Source organism: Ictalurus furcatus, chromosome 13, assembly GCF_023375685.1.
Source record: "Ictalurus furcatus strain D&B chromosome 13, Billie_1.0, whole genome shotgun sequence".
NCBI classification, from domain to species: Eukaryota; Metazoa; Chordata; class Actinopteri; order Siluriformes; family Ictaluridae; genus Ictalurus; species Ictalurus furcatus.
This window is the reverse complement of record NC_071267.1, coordinates 28,718,988-28,742,386: the sequence shown is the minus strand read 5'-3', so window position 1 is coordinate 28,742,386 and position 23,399 is coordinate 28,718,988. Positions and strand designations below refer to the sequence as shown.

Here is a 23,399-nt window from a genome sequence, read left to right as displayed (position 1 = left end):
TTGTTGTTTTTCTCCGAGTGCTTCAGAACTACTTGACTAATCCAGGATGATTAAACATGCAGCTACAGTCAGGTCTGAAGGTCTAGACAGGAACAGGAACAGGAACCGAGCACTATCCCAGGGGCCCGAGTCATGTATTCAACCCCTGTGGTATGTGAGCGTTAATAAGCGGGGCTGCTGTTTGTGGGTGGAGTTAGGAAAGATGTATTTTATTGATATTTTTTAGATATTGTATTATTTAATGAGCACATCAGCTCGTAAATGATTGAAAAGATGAATCAAGTTTTAAGTGTGTTCATTTTGATAACTGATAGAATCTCGGTGTTAGACTTTTGGACCTGACTGTTCATACATCAGATTTACATCAGATATGTGCTTAATTTCAGTATTTAGCACATATTTAGTACTCAAACAGGGATGTGTAACACAGGTGAATCCACAGTGAAGCACTACTCGGTGCTCTTATTGTTCATGTTGTTTTTCTATAAATCTCAAACAATCCTCTAAGGACTGGCTGTAAGGGTTTCCATGTTGCCTGTGAAATTCATTTCAATGCATGATTTATTTTTCTCAACTCAGATATGCTTTTAAAGATAAATTAAAGTTGAAAAGAATTTTTAAAGACCTATATTGTATATAGTGTAAATGTCAGCATTAGGAAAGCATATAGCGAGCTATTAGCATAACGACGCGATCCTGGAATAACTCGAAGAACATGGTGGCTGTGTTAAAGTTTAACCGTCGGTGTTTATTGTATAGTTCTTGTATATACATGAATGAGAGCTTTAAATGTTAATATTTATTATGTTTTGAAAATTCTAGGAAAAGAGGAGTAGGAGTACGTCATTTATCTGTTCGTGTGTCAGAGACGCTCACAGTTGGACTCAAAATGACAAACGGGGGCGTTTATTTTTGTTGATGATTTCACTCCTTTGTGCTCGCTGGTCTTTTCATCCTTCGCTTCTAGGTCAAGTCACAGAAGAGAGAGAGCGAGACCTTTCACCCGAACACAGAACATTGTTTTTTAAAGCTGGAGATTTCAGAAAGATTTGCTTTGACCTCACATAGAACATAATTTCCCTCTTTAATATAAAAACCTTCTGCTTGTATGGTACTCTTCTGAATACTGGGGAACAGTCGGCGAGTGTGAAACATGATTATAGACTGACAGGAATATTATCTTATAAATACAACCTAAATTCCGAAAAAGTTGGGACAGTATGGAAAATGCTAATAAAAACAAAGAGGAGTGATGTGTAAATGTACTCTGACTTTTGTATTTAAACAAAAAAATGTATAAAGACAAGGAAGGTATTTGATGTTTTAAATAATCAACTATAGTTTTTTGAAGGTATTTTGAAATTGAAGCATGCAACACGTTCCAAAAAAGTTGGGACGAGGCAGTTTAGGACTAATAGGGACGTGACGAGTTGAAAGAAGAAGGTGATGTGAAACAGGTGAGGCGATCGTCTAATCATAGTATATAAGGAGCCTCCAAAAAAGGCAAGGATGGGTGGAGGCTTGTATTTCCTCATTTTTAAGTCACTTTGGATAAAAGCATCTGCTAAATGAATAAATGTCCCCTCATTACGTGCCAGCTGTCTTACAGTTATAACTAAAACCCAAGAGTACTTTTTTCACGTCTCAAGTCCTTGTAGAAACGATGCTAATTACAAACGAATACGTTTAGCATGAACCTGAAATGAGGTTGAAAGCTATTTAATGGGTGATTCTTCTGCTTTCTTTAGTAGCACTTCTGTATTCAGCAGCCTGTATTGTGAATCATATAATCATTCTTAAAAGGTGTTTTAAGTTCTTATAGTCCTGAAAATGATCCTTTGAAAGGTAAGTACTAGAAAACCTGGAACACAGCCATTTCCTTTAAAGAATAAAGAAGAGATTAAAATGTGATTGAATTAAAGAACATAAATGAAGCCTATAATAAATATGTCATAATAAACCGGGATGTAGTGCCTGTGTAAACCTGGAGACATACATATAAATCAATCCTATACTATATTCAATAATAATTAAATAATATAAATATAACAACAATTCGGTGTTATTTTATGAATGTGCATTGAATGGGTTAATCTCACTATTTTGTTTAAAGGCCTTATTATTTTCATTTAGTACTGCCCTTCAGAAGCTACACAAGATATTTACATGTTTCCCAGAAGACAAAATAATAACAATTGACACCAATCACCCTGTCCAAAAGTTTACACCTCCCTGGCTCTTAATGTACTGTTACCTTCTTGAGCATCAGTGAATGTTTGTACCTGTATGTAATAGTCGTGTACGAGTCCCTCAGTCATCCTCAGTGTGACAAGATGGATCTCAACATCATATAGTTACCGTTGGAAAGGGCTCAAATATACAGAAGAAAGTAAAGAATATGCAGGACCTGGAGGATTTTTCTGAAGAACAGTGGGCAGTTTAACTCCTCAGGACTAACAAGGGACTCATGAAGAACTCTCACAAAACATAAACACAGTCGTGGATCATCCAGGTAACGACACGCGGTATTAAGAATCAAGGGTGTGTAAACTTTTGAACTGGTTCATGTGTGTAAATTCAGTTATTATTGTATATTTATATTATTATATGTAAACATCTGTTATGTGAAATAGCTTATTCAGGACAGAACTTCATAACAATGTTTAAGAGCGAGGAATATATCTGTGATGTGCAGCAAAAGGTTGTTGAGCTTCACACAATGGGGCGTGTCTATAAGAAAATAGCACAAGCATTGAAAATGGCCATTTCCACCATCAGGGCAATAATGAAGAAGTTCCAGTCCACTGGAAATGTTATGAATCGACCTGGAATTGGACATGTGTCTATATCGTCTCAACACACTGTAAAGAAGACGGTTCGGAGCACACAGAGAGGTAGCCGTATAGAAAAGTACCTCATGCCCACGGTTAAATATGGAGGTGGATCTGTAATGTTTTGGGGCTGTTTTTCTGCCAGAGGACCTGGACATTTTGTTAGGATACATGGCATCATGGACTCTATCAAATATCAACAGATATTAAATGAAAACCTGACTGCCTCTGCCAGAAAGCTTCAAATGGGCCGTGGTTGGATCTTCCAGCAGGACAATGATCCAAAACATCATCAGAATCAACACAGAAATGGTTTACTGACCACAAAATCAAGGTCCTGCCATGACCATCCCAGTCCCCTGACCTGAACCCCATAGAAAACCTGTGGGGTGAACTGAAGAGGAGAGTCCACCAGCGTGGACCTCGAAATGTGAAGGATCTGGAGAGGTTCTGTATGGAGGAACGCTCTCAGATCCCTCGCCATGTATTCTCCAACCTCATCAGGCATTACAGGAGAAGACTCAGAGCTGTTATCTTGGCAAAGGGAGCTAGCACAAAGTATCGACTAAAAGGGTGAAAATAATTGTTGCACACCGATATAAGTTATTTTTTTTTATAAAGCTGTGTTGTGTTTGTAATTGTTTGATATCCATGAGAGCAGAGTATTTATGTGATTTTTTTAACAAAAGGTTAAACAATAAAGACAATTTTTCAGAGCCTTCTTTGCTCATATTTACCAAGGGTGCCAATATTAATGGAAGGCACTGTAAATCATTGACTACTCTCACCCACCTACTGATGCAGTACAGTAACAGTGTCCATCTTTGGTTGGCACACAGAGCCTTTATGACCAGCTGTCACAATAAAAACCCTTTAAGTCACTGCCAAACTCTTTGGGTTAATTATGATGCATTCAGTCCATGTTCCCTGACCTAGGTGTCACGCTACAGCAGGTGTGCAGGACTTTCAGCCGTAATGATGCTCCTTGTGTCCTTGCACACAGCACTAAATATATCCATCAGTGATAGACGTCCACAGCTGGTATGTCTTCAGGAAATAGCAGGTATAGAAATGACATCTTTAGTTGTGTAAGTATCTTCTCAGACAGCTCAGACTGTTTGTCAGGTGCTTTTTTTTATCATAGAATTTTTATTGGAAAACTGCATTTTACATATTATAACACCCCATCCAACAACGCCACCATACCCGGCCCCAACAAAATAATCACAGCCAAAGCCAAAAGAAAAGGGGAAACAAAAAAAACAACAACAAACAACCCGAAAAAACAAAAACAAACAAACAAACCAAAAAACAAACAATTTTTTTTAAAAAAGATCAAAAGTAGGATGATTAGTATTTACCGTCTACGTCCCCTCAATCCACCTCCAGGGTGCGTACATCATTGAAGTAGGTAATAAATTGTTGCCATTTTCCCCAAAAATGAGTCACCCCTGCCTCTGATGTTATACTTGATTTTTTCAAGTTTTAAAAAGAAGATTAAATCTTTAAGTCAGACTGATATAGAGGGGGATTGTGGAGAGGTCCAAGACAGCAATATTCTGCGCCGAGCAAGTAACGATGCAAAGGCCACAGCACTAGCTTGTTTATGGTTCAGAGGCTGACACTGGGATGAAACACCAAAGACGGCAATTAAAGGGCAGACATCCAATTTGATTTTAAGAACGTCGGACATAGTCTCGAAGAAAGAGTTCCAAAAGTTCTGCAGTTTGGGACAGAGTGCAAACATATGACTCAGGTTACAGGGCCAAAGTTGGTATTTTTCACACATGTCAGGAACATTGGGATATATTTTAGACAGTTTACTCCTAGAGAGGTGAGCTCTATGCTTTTCATACTTTAAATTGTATGAAACTAACTCTAGCACAGGACGTGGTGGTACGTATATTATCTAACGCTCTGCCCCAGTAATCATCCTCAAACTCCAGGCCCAATTCCTCTTCCCAAGCACTAATGGGTTTGATATTGTAAAAATCGGCCTGTGACCAGATCGTTGCATATATCCGTGAAATAATGCCACCCTTATGAGGATTCAGCTTGAACACCTCTTCCCATGCTCACTTTGTAGGTAAGGAGGGAAAACCAGCGAATAGGGAGGATACACAATGCCTAATTTAAAAGAAACAGAATGGGTGAGACGGAGGCAGGCTGAATGACGAGGACAATTCAGAAAAGTTTGCAAACACATTATTAATGAAAAGATCCTCAAAGCATTTCAGACCCCTCTTTTCCCAAAAAGAGAACGTGGAATCTGTAAAGGAGGGGGGAAAGAGGTGGTTATTACGTATAGGTGCCATGGTTGAGGCCGAGATGGATTTAAAATGACGGCGTGTCAGGTGCTTTAAATTATCCTTCTTCTCTTCATCTTGAAATGTTGGATTTTTTGCCATTTCGTGGTCTCTGTTCCCCCTGAGCGAGTGCTGCCAGCACTCAACAATGTGGCAGGGGCTCAGCACCAGGCTTGGTTTGAGATCATGTGAACGTTGTGCAGAATGAATCAAACAGTGAACATTCCCCAAGAAACCCATTAATACTGGGTCGATCGTTAGATGCAGAGATAGACGGGTAGCTGTAATGATGTTCCTTGTGTCTTTTGAAATGGTAATAGTGGTCTTTCTTTCAGTGACGCTCTTATTGGCAAGGATTTCCCACAGATGCTAACGCTTCAAGAGATTTCCAACACTTCAGTTGTGTAGATGGTGGCATAGGACTGAAATCTGGAGTTCTGAAACCCCTGCAGCTGTTCGGGGTGTAGAACTCGGAGGTTCATCTTCCCAGCTGCAGCGGAGACTCTTCAGTTAATGTTTTTTGTTGTTGTTTTTGTCTTTTTGTGGGTTTTCTGGTCACACAGAGCTTCCATAACTCTCCACTTCTCTAATGTCGCTGTAGAGGACCTGGACGAGGCTCGCTCTCGGCTCGGACATGCCACATGTCTTCTCTGGATCGGAATTGTGGACTTCATGAATAGTTCATTTGCTTTTACAGTCTAAAACCTTCGTCTGGTCCCAGACCCAATATATTACAGCAATGCGATGTTACCATGTAGTCTACTATCCTACATGTATACCTGTAAATGGAAATCCAGCTCTGGAATAGAAACGTCTGATGAGATATATTGATGTATTGGATTTCCCAGTGCCGGATTGTTCAGATTCCTGCCTGCCAATTTCAACTCTGTGTTAGAGAGAAAGGTCAGCGAGTGGCGGACGTGGAACCTGCCTTCTGTCAATAAGACATCCTTCACGCCTCCTCAGGGGCATCTCGTAGCATGCCGTGTTTAAGACCTGTTATTACACACGAAGGTCAGCTATAAATAAATTATAAGGGCTGTCACAGAAAATGAGTTCTGGCTCTTAGGTGAGGTCCAAACAAATTGTGTTTAGATCAAAATGTATTTTTCTTGTTTTTCAGGGATGATAACGCATACAGGGGTGTAATTATACCATCATGATGAGATGATAGTCATATACTGTAAATATTTCACACAGGTTAATTAACTAGAACAACCTCACTGTTTAACTATGTTCTGTACATATATCATCCAACTGTACATACCTCTCATCCGCAATCCCTACTGTCTATATTTTAATATATTCACTGATACTGTATTTTTGTAACTCCACTGTACATATTACTTGTATTGCACTTACGCTGCAATACTTACTCCTGCACTTTCTGTATATATATATATCTCGCTATATTCTTGCACTTCTGGTTAGATGCTAACTGCATTTCATTAGCTCTGTACTTGTACTCTGCTTAATGACAATAAAGTTGAATCTAATCTAATCTAATCTAATCTAATCTAGAGCAGGGGTGTCCAATCTTATCCAGATAGGGCCGGTGTGGGTTTTCATTCTTAAAAAGCGGAAGCCACACCTGAGTCTATTGAAAGCCAAGATCAACTGATTAAACAGGCGGAATCAGATATGCCTCCTGCTTGATTGGAATAGATTGGACACCCCTGATCTAGATGTCTGATCGTGTCCATGGATAAGTAATAAACTCTGTATGATGAAGCAGAGTTACTGTTATCACCCTGAAGCTGATTATTTTCCTGTAACAGCACGTCCCCAAGTGTTTTATTCCTCTTACACCGCAGCGATTTACCAATGATTACAATTTTTTATTTATTAAACATGGACAGCACACTTTTTTTATCCATTTATAGTTACATATAAGTTTATGTGAAACAAGTTAGTTCCTGTTCTCACTGACATTAAAGCACCGATGTACAGAATGTTTGACATCAGTTCAGTAGATTTATTAGGAATTTGGGATATAACCTTATAGACATATTGGATTTGAAATGAACAGAGAAGGTGTTCTAAATAAATATGGACAGGAGGTGTTACGTATTTAATTCTTTTTTTTTGTCTGTCAGTGAGTTACATTCTGCAAATGGCTATTTGAAGTTATATTTTCTTTAATATCTGAAAAGCGGCTTCTTCCTTCTGTTTCCAAGGGACTAGTCGTGAGGCTTACTTTCATTAAAAACATAAAAGTTTAATCAACTCCCTACATATAATACATACACAGATAATGGCATCGAGTTATCTTCCTTTTAGGATCGAAAGTTTTCAGCTGAAACAATAATGAAAATATTTCACGCTTTCTGGGACTTTTGTAAAAACATTCAATCAAAAATGCTTACAATGATTTAAAGCTTGAAATTAGAAAAATTGTAAAGAATGTTAGTCATAATTGTGTATTACTTATATAATCTCATAATCAGGAGCATTAGATCAAGTGGATTTGATTTTGAACATATTTTTATTTAAGAACTGTTCACGTGAGTAAACCTTCATGAGGACAAATTAAAACCATCATTCTCCACATCTGAGCTTTGTGTTTGGAAGAAAGGAAACAGGATTACAGATGAGGTCATCATTCCTATATCATCATCATCCTCCTCCTCCTCCTCCTCATCATCATCATCATCATCATGTGTGTGTATAATAGTGGTGAAATGTAACCAGTTTATTTGTTTATTCGTCCAGTTTATTGGTATTCAGACGTTTAAACCTGAATATCAGGATGATTTTAATCTGATTCTTTCAATTGTGTGTGTGTGTGTTTGTGTGAGTGTGAGTGTGTGTCTGTGTGTGTGTTTGTGTGTGTGTGTGTGTGTGTGTGTGTGTGTGTGTGTGTTAGCCTTAGCAAGAGCTCATTTCCTGCCCATCTCCAGTCGTCTCCGTAGGTGTCTCGTGAAGTCGAGTTGAGCCTGAGGGAGTGCCTGATTCACCAAAGATTTAGGAAGCCAGCCCTGAGGAGAGAAACCCACAAACCACTGTGTGTGGAGACAGACTTCATAACCTGTCCATCATCTGTACCTACAGGTACAGCAATGCTACACCAACTACCCATCACCTGTCTATCACCTGTTTAAAACCTGTATAATAATATGTTTATGTTATGTTTATGTATGTAATACATATGTAATAATATGTTTATGAATTGTCCATCACTCGTTATCACCGGACCATAATCCATCATCTGTTTGTCACTTGTCTAACATATTAATGGAATCGAGACAGCTAGAAAAATGTGTGTGTGTGTGTGTGTGTGTGTGTGTGTGTGTGTGTGTGTGTGTGAGAGAGAGAGAGAGAGAGAGAGAGAGAGAGAGATGAAGGTCACAGCAGTATGTAATGGGAGGATGCAGGTTATCTTACTTTCTTAATACTCATGCCAAATCCCTCCTAACACACTGAATAACCTGATACCACACCTGCTCTCTCTCTCTCTCTCTCTCTCTCTCTCTCCCTCTCCCAAGTAATTATCATACAGCTGACATCAATGAAGACATTCTAAAATAAAAAAAACAGGTGTTTCTGTGCGATTTTCTTTAAAACTTCTTCTGCTGAAGAGCTTACAAAGCATGTACAGGATCTCACTATGGAAAGGTGTTGATTAGGAGAGGGATATGAAAGAATTTCCACAGTGAAGCATGGTGATGGCAGCATCATTATATGGAGCTGCTTCTCTTCAATTAGAGCTGAGCCACAAAACCTGCAGGCCTCAGCGGAAGATCAGGAAAATTATCACCTTCCATCATGATAACGACCCAAAGCACAAACCCGAGTCAACAAAGGAGCGACTTCAGAAGAAGAAGACCAGCGACTTGGAATGGTCCAGTCAGAGTCCAGATCTAAATCCTATCTAAAACCGGTGGAATGATGTGAAGAGGACTGTCTGCAGGAGATCTAATCACTTTCTGACAGGTCTGGAGCAAGTCTGTAGACTCGAACCCCAAAACACTGAGTGCTGAATTACAAGCTAAAAGTGCTTTAACAAAGTCTTAGTTAAGGGGTGTGTATACTTATGCAACCAGGTTATTGTAAGTTTCTTCTTTTTTTCCTTAAAACATTTCTATTTGTTTTTCACTTGAATGTTGATGGATGCTATTTAACATTAAAGATTTATCTCGTTTTCACTAAAACCTGAAATTTTAACAGGGGTGTGTAAACTTTTTACCTACTGTATATCAGTGACAGAGTTGTTTAGTCTTTCAGAGTAATTTAGTAATTGATGGTAATAACTTAACTTATAATAAATAACACTCTAGTATAGTTTAGTAGGAATAAATCTACCTTCACGTCCATGTTGAGCAGCCAGGTGAGTTTACTCTTTCCAGAGCAGCACGGTAAAGGCTGGATTATAATACACGTGGGACCATCTTCAGCTCTGTGATCATAACAATAATAATAATAATCATAATAACAATAATAATAATAATAATAATAATAATAATAATAATTTGAAAAGAGCAAAACGAACTGATTTTGATACAGGGAGGAAATAAGTTGTATTCGATTGTTTTCCATATTTTCATGCGTTTAATTCTCTGTTCTGATTGGCCAGAGACCCGGCGTGATCCAGGCTCCAGAGGAGAACACAGCTAGCAGTAAAGGTGTTAAGGCAGTGAGCGGTGAAACCCTGACCACACAGAGTTTCTGTTTGGATTAAGATCAAATCGCAGCACAGAAACGCCGCTTGTCAGAGTAGTGAAGTAAAAATGGAGAATTGTAAACTCTGATTAAACTCTGGAGTGCCTCAGGGTTCTCACTCAGCTCCTTCCTGCTTCATATCTGCTGCCATTAGGAGATCAACGAGAAGAAATACGGCATTCAAGGTCCACTTTAATGATCATAGATTTGCTATAAAATCATGAAATGTTGTGTAACAAAATGTAAAGTATAATATGTAATGTCACTGCGAGCTACTTTACACTATAATATACCAGAAGCAGTGATATCGGGCAGCGAGTCCTGGCTGTGATGAATGAAATGTGTCAAGAAGGGCGGAGATAAACTTCTATTTGATCAGAAACTTGGTCATGTGACATCACAACTAAGCTAGGTACCTTTATGTAAACTATTATGAAGTGAAAGACAGACTAGTGGTGATGTAAAATGTTTATGTTTTGTGATTATTAATGAATCTCTGCTATATGACAAAATCAGGTTACGAATACTCAGTTTTGCGGTTGTCATGGATACCTGATGAATCCTGGCTGTGGTGGGAAAGCCTCCAGGTGAGTCGCAGCTCCGCCCAGGTAAATACAGTGCTTAGTCTTCAGCGAATGCCTGACACTCAGGAAGTCCCGCTGACCAATAAGATTCCCTGCTTTTCCTGCTGAAACCTCGTGTGTTACCATGGTTTCCTTCCCTATGTGTTTCAGTACCTGTGAGGCAAAATGAACGGTGTTTTTAAAAAGTATAATGTTTTTCCAAAACGAATCAAAGAATTCAGAGTGTTAATTCGATGTGCTCTCCTGTAACTGAGACACGCCTCTGTTTTAGACAAACTCCGCCCCCATATGTGTGACTCTCACGTAACTTCTGGATGGTGCTTAAGCCTGTAGTTACGTCTGAGGCCTGAATACTCCTCACTATATGATCAGCAGAAGACCACTATACTAATGTTAATGTATTATAGTGTTAATGTATTATAGTGTTAATGTATTACACTGTTAATGTATTATAATGTTAATGTATTATAATGTTAATGTATTATAGTGTTAATGTATTACACTGTTAATGTAGTATAGTGTTAATGTATTACAATGTTAATGTAGTATAGTGTTAATGTATTATAGTGTTAATGTATTATAGTGTTAATGTATTACACTGTTAATGTATTATAGTGTCAATGTATTATAGTGTTAATGTATTATAATGTTAATGTATTATAGTGTTAATGTATTACAATGTTAATGTATTATAGTGTTAATGTATTACAATGTTAATGTATTATAGTGTTAATGTATTATAGTGTTAATGTATTACAATGTTAATGTATTACAGTGTTAATGTATTATAGTGTTAATGTATTACAATGTTAATGTAGTATAGTGTTAATGTATTACAATGTTAATGTATTATAGTGTTAATGTATTACAATGTTAATGTATTATAGTGTTAATGTATTACAATGTTAATGTATTATAGTGTTAATGTATTACAATGTTAATGTATTATAGTGTTAATGTATTATAGTGTTAATGTATTACAATGTTAATGTATTACAGTGTTAATGTAGTATAGTGTTAATGTATTACAATGTTAATGTAGTATAGTGTTAATGTATTACAATGTTAATGTATTATAGTGTTAATGTATTACAATGTTAATGTATTATAGTGTTAATGTATTACAATGTTAATGTAGTATAGTGTTAATGTATTACAATGTTAATGTATTATAGTGTTAATGTATTACAATGTTAATGTATTATAGTGTTAATGTATTACAATGTTAATGTATTATAGTGTTAATGTATTACAATGTTAATGTATTATAGTGTTAATGTATTACAGTGTTAATGTATTATAGTGTTAATGTATTACAATGTTAATGTAGTATAGTGTTAATGTATTACACTGTTAATGTATTATAGTGTTAATGTATTACAATGTTAATGTATTATAGTGTTAATGTATTATAATGTTAATGTATTATAGTGTTAATGTATTACACTGTTAATGTATTATAGTGTTAATGTATTACAATGTTAATGTATTATAATGTTAATGTATTATAGTGTTAATGTATTACAATGTTAATGTATTATAGTGTTAATGTATTATAGTGTTAATGTATTATAATGTTAATGTAGTATAGTGTTAATGTATTACACTGTTAATGTATTATAGTGTTAATGTATTACAATGTTAATGTATTATAGTGTTAATGTATTATAGTGTTAATGTATTACAATGTTAATGTATTATAGTGTTAATGTATTATAGTGTTAATGTATTATAGTGTTAATGTATTATAATGTTAATGTATTATAGTGTTAATGTATTATAATGTTAATGTATTACAGTGTTAATGTATTATAGTGTTAATGTATATGATGTAATAGACCTTGATGTGTGCGATGTTGGGGTTCCACTCGTTCATCTCCTCCACTTTCACAAACAGAAGCTCGTATATCTCATCAGGTGAGGCGTCGAGTTCAGTCTCCAGTCTGAACACCTTATGATTCCCCTGAACGACTTTACTGTAGATCACCTCACCACTGTCCTGTTCACACACACACACACACACACACACACACACACCATCAGTGTGTTTCTGACAGAATGTTGGCGGAAGAGAAGAAGAAACAGGAAAAGACTAGTAGTGGAGGAAATGAAAATAAAAGAGAGGGACCTGTGTGATTTCCGTCCTCCAGCCCTCAGCGTTCCGTGTGATGTCCAGAGCTTCCTGTAGAGCTTCGTGTCCCTGCTGCTGGTACGACAGGTCCATGTCCTCCACACCGTCACTCCGGCCGTCTGTCCGCTCCGTCTCTGTGGACCAGGACACGGATATCTCACACCACAGACCTTCAGACCCTGTGCTACTGATCACAGCCCTGACACGGATCCTCACCCTCACCCTCACTGATCTTCCTCCAGCTCCACACCACGTCCCAGCTCCTGATCCCCAAGCAGAGCTTCCCTCTCTTCTGCATGTGGGCGATTTCCTGCCCTAAAGCTGCCATGGCTGTACGCTGCAGACCTGACACACACACACACACACACACACACACACACACACACACACACACACACACACAAAATATAAACATAGAAAAACAAAGAAACTTTATTTTGTCAGTATTTTTTAAAAAAATCTGTCACATTTCACTCAGTTAATATTAATTACTGCAGCACGTTAAATTTCAGATAGAGTAAGTCAGAAAGATAATACAGCTAAGTGCAAAAGTTTTCACCCCCCATGAATTTTCAAAAATAATTATCTACTAATTCCAAATAGATAAAAATAATAATAAAATGTTGCCCAACAGTTAAATATTATTATTATTATTATTATTATTATTATTATTATTATTATTATTATTAAATAGTAATGATGTCAAATGTATTTATTTACTTATTTAATTATTGTTGTACTAAAACTATTTTTGTTTTATCCTTCACCATTTATAGTTACTATAATAACTTGTGTTGTTTATTTTTAGAAAAACGTCTGTTCTTTTATCATTATATGTTTTTTTTTTATTATTGTTGATTGTTTTTATGTAAAGTACTTTGAAATTTTAGTCTTTAAAATGAAAAGTGCTACACATAATTCTTCTTCTTTTATAACTTATTATCGTTTATAATATTATATTATTAAGATCACCTCCAAAGTTTGGCATCTTGTCTTCGTTTAATTTTTTTTATTATTATTCAAATGAACAAGATAATTAAAAAAAAAAAATGAAACAAAGAAAAGAGATATGAAAGAATTTATATTAAATAATATATCATATTTAATAAGATATAAAATAATCTGTTTTAAAGCATGTTTCATTTTTAGTCCAAACTCTCAAAGTGCTTCACATAATAGATGATAAATTTACCTGAAGAATAAAACAACAGGTATAATGATAAAAGAATCATTGAGAAGATAAATAGCAGAAGATGTTAGTATAACAATTAAACTGTAAATATTATTTATATTAGATTTTTTTTATGTTTTTTGATGTGTTGTTATTAACAGAAACTCAGATGACGTTATGATGTAATATTAATGTTGTGATGGTGTGATGTTACCTGTCACACTCCGGAGATGTTGGTATGAAATCCCACAGCACAGCTTGGCCAAGGCCGACAGCATGATGCCGGTGTGTGTGTGTGTGTGAGAGAGAGAGAGAGAGATGGCCGGCAGAGCGAGGACGACACGCTGCATGGTTTTATACCGCTACATGAAGGCCAGAATCTCAGATAAGACATATTTCATCAAGGACGCTCTCGAGGGATGAAGAGGAACGTGGAGCAGGTCATATTCTCACATTCAGCTTTCTTCTGGAAATATCTGTGTTTATTTATTTCATATTTACTCTTAATGAATTATTATATCAGCATCGTGTCATTGTGTTTACACTGAATTATTACATTAAAACACACTGACACCCCCAGTTTATAAATCTATAAGTGTATGAACTGATAATAACACGGAATTTCATTATAAATGGCAGATTCAACACATCTGTGGAACTGTACTGGAGAGATGAAGAACCACTGTGTTTTTCTGAAAGATCTCCCCACAGTTGTTGTGATGGTGGTGGTGATGGTGGTGATGGTGGTGGCGATGGTGATGGTGGTGATGGTGGTGGCGATGGTGATGGTGGTGATGGTGATGGTGGTGATGGTGATGGTGGTGGTGATGGTGGTGATGGTGGTAGCGATGGTGATGGTGGTAATGGTGGTGATGATGATGGTGTTGTTGGTGGTGGGGATGGTGGTGGTGATGGTGATGATGGTGGTGGTGATGGTGGTGATGGTGGTGGTAATGGTGGTGATGGTGGCGATGGTGGTGGTGGTGATGGTGGTGATGATGGTGGTGGTGGTGATGGTGGTGGTGGTGATGGTGGTGGCGATGGTGGTGGTGGTGGTGTGATGGTGGTGATGGTGGTGGTGGTGGTGGTGGTGGTGGTAATGGTGGTGATGATGATGGTGTGATGGTGATGGTGGTGGTGGGGATGGTGGTGATGGTGGTGGTGGGGATGGTGGTGGTGGTGCTGGTGGTGATGGTGGTGATGTTGGTGGTAATGAGTGCTGTGTAAAGGAAAGCTCACACTGGAAGCGTCGCGTCAATACAGTGCGTTACCGGTGAGTGTAACATAAAATCTCATAATCATACTCAGTCTCAAACGAGTCGAAGTGAACTCGAGGACTCCCCCACTGCCAACAAGTCCAGTCCTTATTGTTACTTATCTGTACACCTGACATCCCTTTAAAATACACCTCAAACAGGATCCAGATATTGAACAAAAACCATTTCAGACATTTGACCTTGCTGTGACCTTGATCCTGTTTTCCAAAATCTAATCAGATCATGACATCTTTGTAGACTGTGATTTTAAATAAAGTGTGGTTTTATCTCTCAGTTTATTTCTATAGAGTGTATTTCTCATGCCAGTGAGATTATAGAGCAGGTTACCTGTAGGGTTGTGGTGTGTACACCTGTAGTGTCTCTAACACACCCGCTGTGGATTCAAACACTGGTTTAAAGCGGGAGTGAGATTTCTGTGTTTGATTTTGTGCAGAAATTAAAGTGAATTAAATTCTTAGTTTCAAATGAAAGCCTTTTTTTCACATGTACAATACAGTACAGAGAAATGATTTTCTTCCCAGCTCTGAGCTCAAGGTCAGAGGAGAAGGTTAAGGGTCTAACAGTGACAGCTGGGAGGTGGTGGGGCTTCAACCCCTGACCTGTGTTGATCCTGGAGCTGTACTGGGTACGTTGAGTTGAGGGCTTGTCAGTATTAGTACTCGCCTGTGTGCTAAGTCGGTCAACCCTGCCACACACCGATGTCCAGCTGCGTTCGGCTCGGCTGTGATATAGTATATGATAAAGTATATGTGGGGAAGTGTGTTATTATGTGTGTACACAGTTGTGATAGTGTGTGTGCTGCATTAGTGTGTGTTGAGCAATGTGAATAAGCAGAAGTGTACTCGGCTCTCTCACTGAAATAATTACTGTATCATGGCAGTGAGGTGTGAGGTGAAGGAGATGCTGGATGTGAGATGGAGGTCAGGGATGATACAAGTTTGAGGTCACAGATTAGGTAACAAATCTCCACCGAGCTCTGCATGCAACTTTCAAACTAGCAACGGCTCTGCCCTGTCTCACACGTCCATCGCTGCCCCGTCTCACACGTCCATCGCTGCCCCGTCTCACACGTCCATCACTGCCCCGTCTCACACGTCCATCACTGCCCCGTCTCACACGTCCATCACTGCCTGTCTCACACGTCCATCGCTGCCCCGTCTCACACGTCCATCGCTGCCCCGTCTCACACGTCCATCGCTGCCCCGTCTCACACGTCCATCGCTGCCCCGTCTCACACGTCCATCGCTGCCCCGTCTCACACGTCCATCGCTGCCCCGTCTCACACGTCCATCACTCTTGGCTCAGTTCACCAGCTTCTGGAAATATTTTGAGGTGAGTCAACCTCAACGTCTCCAGAAGAATTGTGACAGTCTTTTAGAGTCTCAGAATCTAGACTTACAGACTATCTCAACTTCTCTTCCGCCATAGAGACTTCATATAAATCCATAATGAACTTTTTCACATTATCTGTTGTTACCCAGATGAGGATGGGTTCCCTTCTGAGTCGGGTTCCTCTCAAGGTTTCTTCCTCTTAACATCTTAGGGAGTTTTTCCTTGCCACCGTCGCCACTCAGTGGCTTGCTCAGTTGGGATAAATTCACACCTTTAATATCTGCATACTGTGTTGATATTTCTGTAAAGCTGCTTTGAGACAATGTCTATTGTAAAAAGCGCTATACAAATAAAATTGAATTGAATTGAATTGAATTTTATGCCAGTGGATCTTTCCAAAATACACTCGCTGATATGGTGAATGTGAGCAGAAGTACAGCATGTGGAGTGATACGACGAGTGTCTCTGGAGGCTACGCACACCAAGGAGAGATTTCTCAGAGACTCTGGCATACACTCTGTCGTCAGCTGTATTGATGATACTCATGTGTGCATCCAGCACCATCTAAAAATGCGGAAACAGGAAAGGCTTCAGTCTATGAATATTCAGGTTGTGTGTGATGAAGACATGAAATGAATTGATGTGGTGGCGCGGTGGTATGGGTCTGCCCATGACACACACCTCTTGAGGGAGAGCGCACTGGCGAGAGTGTGTGAGGGACGGCTCTCTGGCATAACGCTTGGCGACAGTGGCTACCCTTTACAGAAGATGATTCATGAGTCATGAGTTTTTTTAGATTCCACTGCTTGCACAGTGAAATCAGGATGGAGCCAGAGAGGGCATGTACCATCATGTGTGCAGCAGCTGTGCTGCACAACATCTGCATAGCCAAGAGAGTGCCTCTCCCAATGGAGGATTTGGGAGCAGTGGAGGCAGAGGTGGAACAAATCAGAGAACAAGTCGCAGATGAGGAGGACGTGGTGTCTCATCAGAAGCAATATAATTCAGCCTATAAAAGAACTGTAGTTGTTTAAATCAAGAGAAATATCCTCTTTAATCATTTCGTTACGTCGATATGTCACATTTCTTATTGTCTCAAAGCATGAGCAAAATGAATAACAAAATCCAGCTGTGCAAAACGACTGCTGGAATAATGTTTTTATTCAGGAATATAATTTCTGGAGACAGCTTTTAATAAATTATTACTAATTAAATTGTGTTGAGAAATAAAATAAGATTGCTGATGAAGATGTTTAAAAAAATTATATAATATATAAAATAGTATATTTATTTGATTTATATTGATTGTTTGGGATTATTTAGATGTTCATAAACACACTGGATTGTGTAGCTGGCCCTTTGGTCTAATAGCTGGATTTCTAATGCAAGCTCAAGCTTTTCCTTTTCCACCTTAACTTCTCTGTCTCCGTCTCTACTCTCATTTCTTTCTCCAGTAAACAGATTTGAGAGCCAGATTATCCTTCGAGCAGGTACAGTTGGCGTGGTTTTCTGAGCTGTCCGCGATGCTGAAGGGGGGTCGGGATTCTCTGCAGGAGATCCAGCTCCATTCAAATAAAGCTTGCTTCATAAATTTGTGAAGGTCATTATGCACAACCAGTGGAAACAGGTTTATTACTATTACTATTTATTAGCGTTAACTGAATGTTAATCATACAAGGTCTGAGCCCTATGAAAGCCCTAAGCAGCCATGCGTCACGCATTGTGTTTGAGTTGGAATAGTTTGTAAGAGCGCGAGTGTAAACACATCGAGGCTGTAGTAGATGAGTTTCCTGTTCGTTGCCATGACGTTTAATTTCCCCGACAACCTCCGCAGTCCCGTTTAACCGCTTGTTAGCGACCGTCTTTTTCAATACACGTAAAAGTTTAACAAAATCCGGAGTGGGGTATTACTGATGTATTTTATATCCTAGAATAAAACATGAACCTGATCTCTTGAGCTTCTGTTAACCACAGACCTTATTTCAGGCATTTAACCAAAAACCCTTTTTAAAAACCCCATTGACTTTGGGGAAGATCGATGTGGAGTACACAGGAAAACTAAGTCGAGATCATGAGAAAACAAGAAAGAAAAAATGAATAATGCATGGCCGCTTAGGGCTTCCGTAGAGCCCAGAATCTTCTCCATCAAAAAAACTTTTTAAAACATATTTCTAAATAGACTGTCTGCAGGTATTTCCCCCATTGCTTGTGAGGGCTAATTGCTTAAAAATGTGAAAATTGGACAAAAAGTTGGATTTATTATAAAACTTTCCTCGGGTGTTATCACTGTTCGCAGGACTACCAGACCGCTAAAATGTAAAACTTTCTGGCTATTGTCATGGAAAATCACCTTTACAAAAGTAAAACCTGTCCGAGTCAAGGGGTTCTGCATGTCAATAATTAGACTTTTACTGAAGGATCACAAAAGCTGAGATGTCTGCAGATCAACTGACAATCAATGCTCCTGCTTTTATACAGTACTGAAACATTCATCTCATTAGGAGGGATTTTCACTTTTTTCTTTAATCACGTTTCTGTCATCTCGACACAATTATGTTTTTTTCTTCATATCTTACCTATAACTGAGGCACAAGCTCAGCCAGCTTACTCTTTAAAAAAGTTTTTATTTTACTTGCGTACAGACTCAGTGTCTCGAAGCAGGTGCAGAGAGTGAGAGTGCTCTGAGAAATGACAGAACAAGCATAGAAGAAAAAGATACGCTTTCCACTGGAGGAGCGTACGCGCAGTGATGTCACACGCTCGCCACACCAGCTTCACACACTTTCAATTTAGTTTCTCTGTATATTATAACAATTGTTCTATTGCATGTTCCATTTGCTTTTGCAATGCTAACACACACGCACACACACACACACACACACACACACACACACACATATCCTTGAACATTGCTACATCTCCTCTAACACAGGTGGCCTTATCAGTGCTTGCACATTTGCGTTCACAGGCTTTTGCGTACGACATTCTGTATTTATCTAACTTCTTCAGTTCAAACAATACTCCACTCATAAAGCTCGGCAATAACAGTGGATACACACTAAGAAATGAGAGATAACAAACTAGCATGCTAGGAAGAAAAAGATAGAAACTGCGAGTGAGAAATGTGTGCTCAGTGATTTCACACAAGCTGGAGTTACATCAGTGTGTCCTGGTTTCAGCTTCATGAACATTCACTTATTATTTTCTGATCATATTCCATGTATTATTACAACACAGTCATGTTTAAATGCTGATTTAACATTAAGTCACTCTCTCTTCATGATTAAAATACATTTCAAAGTCATTATTAGGCCTTTGATGGATTAAACCTTTTAAAAACTTTTGATTGGACCTGATGGATTACATAATAATCATATTTTCATCATAATCATAAGTCTGATCAAAGAAATTCTTCTATACTGTCGAAGACGAGGCTAGGCTAGTTTGGTGTCGCTAGCTAAGGGGAGGCACAGCTAAGCTATCACTGTATGGGTTTAGCTGCTACAGAGCCATGCAAAGTACATCCTTATGCTCTGCTCATACCATGTTCACATAACGTATACATAGTGTTTCAGTTTCAACTCCTGTACTGGTTTAAAACAAAAATCTGTCTATATCTATTTTTCCTCACACTGACTGTGAGCTAGCGTTTGGCAGAATTGAGAGCGATCAGCCAATAAGATGCGAGTGTTTCCATCTGTGTATTTTCCTATAAACGCTGTCTGATCGGTCTCGCCTCCATTCACCGAAGATATAAAATTACTGACGTTCAGGTACGTCATGACAAACCGCTCCGAGTGGAGAATTATTCAAACTAAAGAAAAAATCTTTGGGGCAAAACGTATTTATTTCAAAATGCATTTTACTTCATATTGTTTTCTTAACAATAAATTTGTAACGCAAGTAAAATAAATGTAAAATTTAATGCACTACATTACTGCGTTATCAGAAAAAGTCATTAGATTACAGTAACAGTTACACCCAACTCTGGTTACAGAGTGTTACAGTGTGTGTTACAGTGTGTGTTACAGTGTGTATTACAGTGTGTGTTACAGAGTGTTACAGTGTGTGTTACAGTGTGTATTACAGTGTGTATTACAGTGTGTGTTACAGAGTGTTACAGTGTGTGTTACAGTGTGTATTACAGTGTGTGTTAGTGTGTATTACAGTGTGTGTTACAGTGTGTGTTACAGTGTGTATTACAGTGTGTGTTAGTGTGTTACAGAGTGTTACAGTGTGTGTTACAGTGTGTATTACAGTGTGTGTTAGTGTGTATTACAGTGTGTGTTACAGTGTGTGTTACAGTGTGTATTACAGTGTGTATTACAGTGTGTGTTACAGTGTGTATTACAGTGTGTGTTAGTGTGTATTACAGTGTGTGTTACAGTGTGTATTACAGTGTGTGTTACAGTGTGTATTACAGTGTGTGTTAGTGTGTATTACAGTGTGTGTTACAGTGTGTATTACAGTGTGTGTTAGTGTGTATTACAGTGTGTATTACAGTGTGTGTTACAGAGTGTTACAGTGTGTATTACGGTGTGTGTTACAGTGTGTGTTGCAGTGTGTGTTACAGTGTGTTACAGTGTGTGTTGCAGTGTTGCAGTGTGTGTTTCAGTGTGTGTTACAGTGTTGCAGTGTGTTACAGTGTGTGTTTCAGTGTGTGTGTTACAGTGTTGCAGTGTGTGTTTCAGTGTGTGTGTTACAGTGTTGCAGTGTGTTACAGTGTGTTACATTGTGTTGCAGTGTGTGTTACAGTGTGTGTTACAGTGTGTGTTTCAGTGTGTGTTACAGTGTTACAGTGTGTGTTTCAGTGTGTGTGTTACAGTGTTGCAGTGTGTTTCAGTGTGTGTGTTACAGTGTTGCAGTGTGTTACAGTGTGTTACATTGTGTTGCAGTGTGTGTTACAGTGTGTGTTACAGTGTGTGTTTCAGTGTGTGTTACAGTGTTACAGTGTGTGTTTCAGTGTGTGTGTTACAGTGTTGCAGTGTGTTTCAGTGTGTGTGTTACAGTGTTGCAGTGTGTGTTGCAGTATGTTACAGTGTATGTTGCAGTGTGTTACAGTGTGTGTTGCAGTATGTTGCAGTGTGTTGCAGAGTGTCGTGCCCTAACACACACAGTATATTCTACTGAGCACTAGTCTATGCAGTGTGTTAGTGAGAATTTAGAGGCGGTATTAAAAATATAAGATAAGAACACATGGCCTTCATCACACACACACCTACACCCCCCCCCCCCACACACACACACACACACTGTGACATGCAGGTGTGCGCCTTCAGTCCTGTGTGTTTGTGTTTCACTCAATTTATCATTTTGTTTCTTTAATAACTTTTACCATTTATCTTCATTTTAATTCTGTTTTTTTCTTTAATATTTTTTTTGTTGATTCTTTGTTCATTTTTTTCCTTTTAACTTTTTTTTTTACTTCATTTCTAAGTCCTTATATGCATAGTTTATTGTTTTATCCTTTGTCTAATTTTTATTCTTCTATTTAAAACACTTTCAGATTGTTGACTCAAGTGCTATGTAATTAATAATAATCCTAATAATAATAGTAATAATAATAATAAGTACTATGCTTCTTCTTCTTGTTATTATTATTATTATTATTATTAATATTATTATTATTATTATTATTATTATATTAAATATTATTCACACACACTATACCATTAGCTGGCTGCTTCAGGTTTAAGTGTAGCGGTGAAGACAAATCATGACTTGTCTCAGACACACACAGAGAGAGAGAGAGAGAGAGAGAGAGAGAGAGAGAGAGTGCTGGGATTATTTTGTTTTATTTTATTTTAGACAGAAGAAGAGAATATTGGTGTCTGCATTAATCACATCTGTCCAAATCATTAACAACACTTCGTCTACTTAAACATACTGCCTACTTAGGCACCCTACTTTCCTACTGAATAAGTGATTATAGTTTTATAAGTGATAAAGTTGATGCTCATATCTACTTCCAAAGCGAATAATAATTGTGCGTGTATATATATATATATATATACACAGTGTATCCGGAAAGTATTCACAGCGCTTCACTTTTTCCACATTTTGTTATGTTACAGTCTTATTCCAAACTGGATTAAATTCATTATTTTCCTCAAAATTCTACAAACAATACCCCATAATGACCACGTGAAAGAAGTTTGTTTGAAATCTTTGCAAATTTATGAAAAATAAAAAACAAAAAAAGCACATGTACGTAAGTATTCACAGCCTTTGCCATGACACTCAAAATTGAGCTCAGGTGCATCCTGTTTCCACTGATCATCCTTCAGATGTTTCTACAACTTGATTGGAGTCCACCTGTGGTAAATTCAGTTGATTGGACATGATTTGGAAAGGCACACACCTGTCTATATAAGGTCCCACAGTTAACAATGCATGTCAGATCACACACGAAGCCACGAAGTCCAAGGAACTGGCTGTAGACCTCCGAGACAGCATTGTATCGAGGCACAGATGCATGCGTGAAGCATGGTGGTGGCAGCATCATGCTGTGGGGATGTTTTTCAGCGGCAGGAACTGGGAGACTAGTTGGGATCGAGGAAAAGATGAATGCAGCAATGTACAGCGGCATCCTTGATGAAAACCTGCTCCAGAGCGCTCTGGACCTCAGACTGGGGTGAAGGTTCATCTTCCAACAGGACAACGACCCTAAGCACACAGCCAAGATAACGAAGGAGTGTCTACAGGACAACTCTGTGAATGTCCTTGAGTGGCCCAGCCAGAGCACCGACTTGAACCCGATTGAACATCTCTGGAGAGATCTGAAAATGGCTGTGCACCGACGCTCCACATCCAACCTGATGGAGCTTGAGAGGTCCTGCAAAGAAGAATGGGAGAAACTGCCCAAAAATAGGTGTGCCAAGCTTGTAGCATCATACTCAAAAAGACTCGAGGCTGTAATCGGTGCCAAAGGTGCTTCAACAAAGTATTGAGCAAAGGCTGTGAATACTTATGTACATGTGCTTTTTTGTTATTTATTTTTAATAAATTTGCAAAGATTTCAAACAAACTTCTTTCATGTTGTCATTATGGGGTATTGTTTGTAGAATTCTGAGGAAAATAATGAATTTAATCCATTTTGGAATAAACC

General features: G+C 38.3%; 1 protein-coding gene across 1 annotated transcript; it reads right to left on the bottom strand.

Moving 5' to 3' along the window:
• Positions 1 to 7,496: 7,496 nt before the first annotated feature.
• star2 (steroidogenic acute regulatory protein 2) lies at positions 7,497 to 14,344 on the bottom strand. The gene is made up of 7 exons (XM_053639723.1): positions 13,897 to 14,344; positions 12,734 to 12,856; positions 12,509 to 12,645; positions 12,221 to 12,379; positions 10,349 to 10,533; positions 9,440 to 9,533; positions 7,497 to 8,115 (listed from the first exon to the last, which is right to left on the bottom strand). The coding sequence occupies exons 1-7, from the start codon at positions 14,030 to 14,032 to the stop codon at positions 8,017 to 8,019; spliced, it is 933 nt and encodes a 310-aa protein (XP_053495698.1). The 5' UTR covers positions 14,033 to 14,344; the 3' UTR covers positions 7,497 to 8,016.
• Between the last annotated feature and the right edge of the window lie 9,055 nt (positions 14,345 to 23,399).